General features: G+C 45.0%; 1 protein-coding gene across 1 annotated transcript in view; it reads right to left on the bottom strand.

Moving 5' to 3' along the window:
* cfap44 (cilia and flagella associated protein 44) overlaps positions 1-4,972 on the bottom strand; it is a 47,528-nt gene that overhangs the window by 23,112 nt on the left and 19,444 nt on the right. Inside the window, exons 12-15 of the mRNA XM_015391079.1 lie at positions 4,442-4,584; positions 2,568-2,844; positions 2,404-2,459; positions 1,061-1,223 (exon numbers count right to left, since the gene is read on the bottom strand). Coding sequence (XP_015246565.1) covers positions 1,061-1,223; positions 2,404-2,459; positions 2,568-2,844; positions 4,442-4,584 — 639 coding nt within the window. The remainder of the gene's footprint in view (positions 1-1,060; positions 1,224-2,403; positions 2,460-2,567; positions 2,845-4,441; positions 4,585-4,972) is intronic.

Genomic DNA, 4,972 nt, shown 5'->3' with positions numbered 1-4,972 from the left:
CCGACTGATTTCAGCAAAAGTAGCCTGGCTGTTAGTACGTCATATTCTGATTGGTTTATTTGGCCCGTCTATCACCAACATAGGCCAATCAGCTAACCAGTATTTTCGCCCCTTCCCAAAATTATTTCAACGGAAGGTTTCCAGATGGATATGCGGAGCAAATCCATCTGGCGGAGTCAGGTTACATGAGTACGCCTTAGCTTTCAGTATCAGCCCTTCTTGAGCACATCTAAATATTAAAGGACTGTTTTTGCCCCGTTTCCACTACCCTTTTCAAACGGTGCTGAGATCGGTCCGAGCACGGTAACCGAGATAACTGTTGAGTGTTAATGGCACGCAAAACTGTACCAGACCGCACCAGACACGACCGAACCACACTAAACTGGTACTAGTTCATCCGTAGGGCTCGGCGTGGTTCAGTTCTGGCTCGGTTCTCAGATAACAAAGAGCGCATGAGGAGGCCGCGTCATCTCCTTACAGTCAGCCTTCGTAATCAGGAAATTTCAGACATTCATAAAAATACTAGCTTCCCTACCGTCCCAATGATATCCAGAGAGGATTATGCTTAGCAGTGTGATGAACCTCAACGTGTGTCGTCTGATTAAAAATATCTGTAAGCCCTGATTAGACTATCGTTTTTCATAAAATCCCAAAATCTGCCAAGTAAATTCACCAAAGGCTGCCTTCTTCGCCTGACTCTCTGCAAACTTCCTTCCTTCCCACTTCACCTCTAGAGAGCAGTAGTACCGTAGATCTCCACTAGGAGGTGAGGAACTGCGCTAGCGTGGTGTGAAAAGGGTCTTAAGGAACCGAGCTCGGCACAGATCGGTTTTCAGAGGGTAGCGTTAATGTGGCTATCGTCTCTTCTTTTTCCAAACAGTTTCTACAAACATCTTCAGCTGTAAAAGAGGCATAAACAGTTAGCACACCGCTACCAGAGCAGAACCGGATGACATAGACAGAGGTTTGGTGTTTCTCTCTCTGTTCTTATTCTTGTAAGATTTTACCAAATTCCTCCATTACCTGAACTCCTACGAAGTTTTTATTTTCCTCTCCATACCTGTGCTTTCAGCCAGATGTGCTCAGCCAGACTCTGGTTGACGCTCAGGACCTTCTTGTATCTCCTCTGCAGCTCCGCCAGCTGTCTCTGCCTCTCTGCCTCCTTCAGCTGAGCCGCCCGCCGTTGGTCGTCTCTCTTCGCCTCCTGTTTGGCCTCCTCAAGGCTAGACAGGGTAAAGGAGACGCACAGCTGCAAGAGCTTGTTAAAAGGTTTAATCCCAGAAATCCTTCCAAAAAAAGTTAAAAAAAACAATCCACTGGACTTTGATTACAAGTTTGAAGACGTTTCTCTTCCCATCCAGGAAGTTTTTTCAATTAAAAATGTCAGAAATAGAGTTGAGTCCCAGGTTTTATAGAGTGGACCAAAAACACAGCCTTGTTTTGGCTTAGAAAACACTCAAATTGAACCGTACGGACGGTTTTGCCCCTTAGGAATGTGGAGTCGTTTGGGTTCTTTGTTAGCCTGCAATGGCCCATACCTGTCTATGTCTCTGAAAGGGGGGGACGTTAGAGGGAATTGTTGGTCTGGTTGAATTTGCAAGGTCTTCTGTTTCCCTGTAAAGTGGTTGGGGTTGCGATGATAGCAGGAAGGAATCAACTCTGTTGCTGCATTGTAGGTTTTTGAGAGCTGAGTCCCCCCCCTGTTTAAGGTTTTTTCTTTCCTAACATAGATGGCTTCCTTCACGCTCCTCTCAAACCACCTGCCTTCTTTGTCCAAAATGTGAACATTCTGGTCCTCAAAAGAATGTCCTTTGTTCATAAGGTGTCCCAAACGACTGCCCATTACTACGGGATGGACCCTTTTGTCTGGTCCAATTTACATCTTTTCAAAGCCAAACAAGGCATTAGCTGTTTCTTAATCTGTGTACTTGTGCGTTCTCGTGTCCTCGTGAAACGTCATCAGCCTCAGCTCTAGCACTGTTCCAATTCACAAGAACAGCAGACCGAGAACGGACAAAGTCCCTGGATGTAGTTCTGGCCCCTCCCTCTTTACCCAGCATGCATCAGAGCAGACTTGTCCATTCTTGAGACTGACACCTGTCCCAGCATGCACTGCGGCAGCAGCACCTTTCAATGGAGCGCTCACAGAGCTCAGAGTATTAAGTTAAAAGTTCTCTTTTCTCATTTGAGGCAAGAACATTATACTTTTAAGCGTCACTATATGGCCCATTTACCGATTTAATGAGTAATAAAAAAAAAAATGTCCTTAAGTTGAGAGAAGGACCATGGCAACCAGCGGACCTCCGAGGGTAATGGCCAGCTGCTTAGCTTGCTTTTGCCTTGAGCCAGACCTGAAGCTAATCCAAGTGTTTTTATAAAACTAGCAAACTTCTTTCGGGATACCTGTAAGCTGTTGGGTCCTCGATGTCCAGAGCCAAAGGCTCATCTTCCAGACCCACCTGCATTTGGCACAAACACAGCAGCAAATTTCATCCCTGATTAACGTTTTCATCCATTAGTACAAAAGAAACCGGCAGAAAGGAGCAAATGAAGGAACGTAAACCGACCCGTGGTGAAGGAATCTGAGCTTTTCTCTCCAGGCTTTCCTTTTGCTCCTCTGGAGAAAGCAGACAGAAGCAGAAGATGTTGCCGTCGCCACCGCCCGTCAGCACAAACAGATCATCCACGCTGCAGCGGACGTGGCTCACGTGTCCATATTGGTTGTCGTGAATGCTCAGGGCCCAGTAAGCCTGCATGGAGGTGAGGCTGTGGTCATCAGGCTGCAGAGGGTAAGCCCTGATGGAGCCGGACTGCATGCCGCAGAGCAGCAGCTGCCTGTTGGAGCTGATGGGAACAAGGGAACATAAACAGCATGGTTTTATCCTCCACGCAGCAGCCAACATCTGGAGAAGGCAGTATCTAAAAAAATAAACGTCTGTGTTTTTTATCCAGACCAAACCCAGCCTGGTTTTTACGTCTGTTTAATGCCGACCAGATGTTGCAGGTGTGACTGTGGCCTCACTGAAGTTTTTCTGAGGTTCAGTTGTCAAAACATCACCGACTCAGTCTGTGAGCGCCCCCAACAGGTCAAATAATTAAGGCCCAACTTAGCTAGAAATCCAGCCTGTTCCTTCTGCATGCAAAGACTTAGACAGATTTTATTTTGTCAGGAATCCAGTTTGTGTGGTCTGTTGTTTGTGTTGGTCTCTCCCTCCACCACCAGGTGGCGCCCTGTCCTCGTTGGTCCTCCCTGCACGCCTGCATCTCATTGGATCATTACCAGGAGGAGTGCTTAAGCAGTGGACTGTCACTACCTCCATGCCAGAGTGTTTGCCAGTTTTGGGTACTCTAGCCAAGCTGAGTTTTGCTGAGTCTAAACTTGTGTTTTTGTCTTTGCCTTTTCGGCAGGAAGTCATCCTGCTAGCTGGATGTTTGGCCTTCTCCCCCTTGAAGGATTGTTTGAGTCTCACACTGAGCAGGGGATAAACCTCCACAAGTTCCGTTCAAGTTCTCCTGGATTTCCGAGTGACAGTCCGCTCTGTAGCTCCTCCAGGTCCAACAAATGTCCAACGAGTCACTACCTCTGGATCAACCCACACAGACCAGATTCAAAGTGAGAGAGGAACCCCCCCAAATGTGAGTCCCTTACCAGCGTTATCCTTACGGCATCCAAGTTTCCCACGGTACCTGAACTAACCATTGTGAACTTCCCTCCTCCCTTCCAGTTCCAGTTCACCAGCCCTCTGAGAACCAGATCCAACCCCTCAACCCTTACCAAAATAAACCTGTTTAAACATTTGCCTTGCTCTCTGAGTGGTTCTCTGCATTTTGGGTCAGATCCTTAAATAAATCATGACAGGACACACAAGTGTAAACAAAAAGAAAATTCATCTCTAGACTATTTCATTGTTTAAAGTGCAAGTAAGCAGCAGTGATAAAAACATTGTGATGAAAATAAAAAAGTAATGTAAACATATGACTATATAGTTACAGCTCCAACATTTCTTTTTTTTGTTTTTATTTATGGATGATCTTGTGGTTGTGTTTTCGTCGTCGCTCTGTTAGTACGTCATATGCTTCGTTGACCTGATTGGTTTATTTGGCCCGTCTATCACCAACATAGGCCAATCAGCTAACCAGTATTTTTGCCCCTTCCTAAAATTACTTCAACGGAAGGTTTCCAGATGGATATGTGGAGCGAATCCATCTGGTGGAGTCAGGTTAGATGTGCGCCCCTCCCTCTTCCAAATGCTGAATGTTGGAAACTATAAATCGTATCTCAGTGTTATGTTTACATTTGATCACCAGGTTTACTTTTGATTACTGCTGCATTTTTTAATCAGAAATGTCTTGAGACCTGTACTGAATGAAATTTCATTTTGTAAACACTCTGTGTACAAAATGACAATAAAGTCAAGTCTAAGACTTACTCTGAGGTTACCTGAAAGTCATGGAGCAAATAGGATCGTCGTCTGCGTCGTTCACATGTCTGAAAGCGAAGGGCTCGTCCTGACGCTGCAGAGGATCGTCTTCCTGATGCTCAGACAGTTTACAGTGATACAGGAAACCGGCGTCAAAGCCTCCCTGCAGGACGGACACCAGGGAAGAGGATCTCAGTCCTGCTTGCAGACTTTTACTGCTTCTTTAACATTCTGTAGTTATTGTTATGACAGACATCCATTTCCATCAATAATACAATTGATAACATTTATCTGAGTCTTGCAGCAAACCTTAGTTTTTCTCAACATCTTTAACAGACCGGAGCAAACATCTGACTGATAAGGAACCTTTTCTACGGAAGAGGATTAGGGCCACTGAAGAAAAAAAAAAGTTAAATGATTTTTAAATTTTATTTCAGTTTAACATATGAAAAAAGTCAGAATTCTGACTGAATTCTGACAAAAAAAGTCAGAATTCTGAGAAAAAAAGTCAGAATTCTGAGAAAAAAAGTCAGAATTCTGAGAAAAAAGTC

This window comes from Cyprinodon variegatus, unplaced genomic scaffold (genome assembly GCF_000732505.1).
Source record: "Cyprinodon variegatus isolate N-32 unplaced genomic scaffold, C_variegatus-1.0 Scaffold524, whole genome shotgun sequence".
Classification (NCBI taxonomy): Eukaryota; Metazoa; Chordata; class Actinopteri; order Cyprinodontiformes; family Cyprinodontidae; genus Cyprinodon; species Cyprinodon variegatus.
Note: the sequence above shows the minus strand (reverse complement) of the source record. Positions and strands in the feature narration are given on the sequence as shown.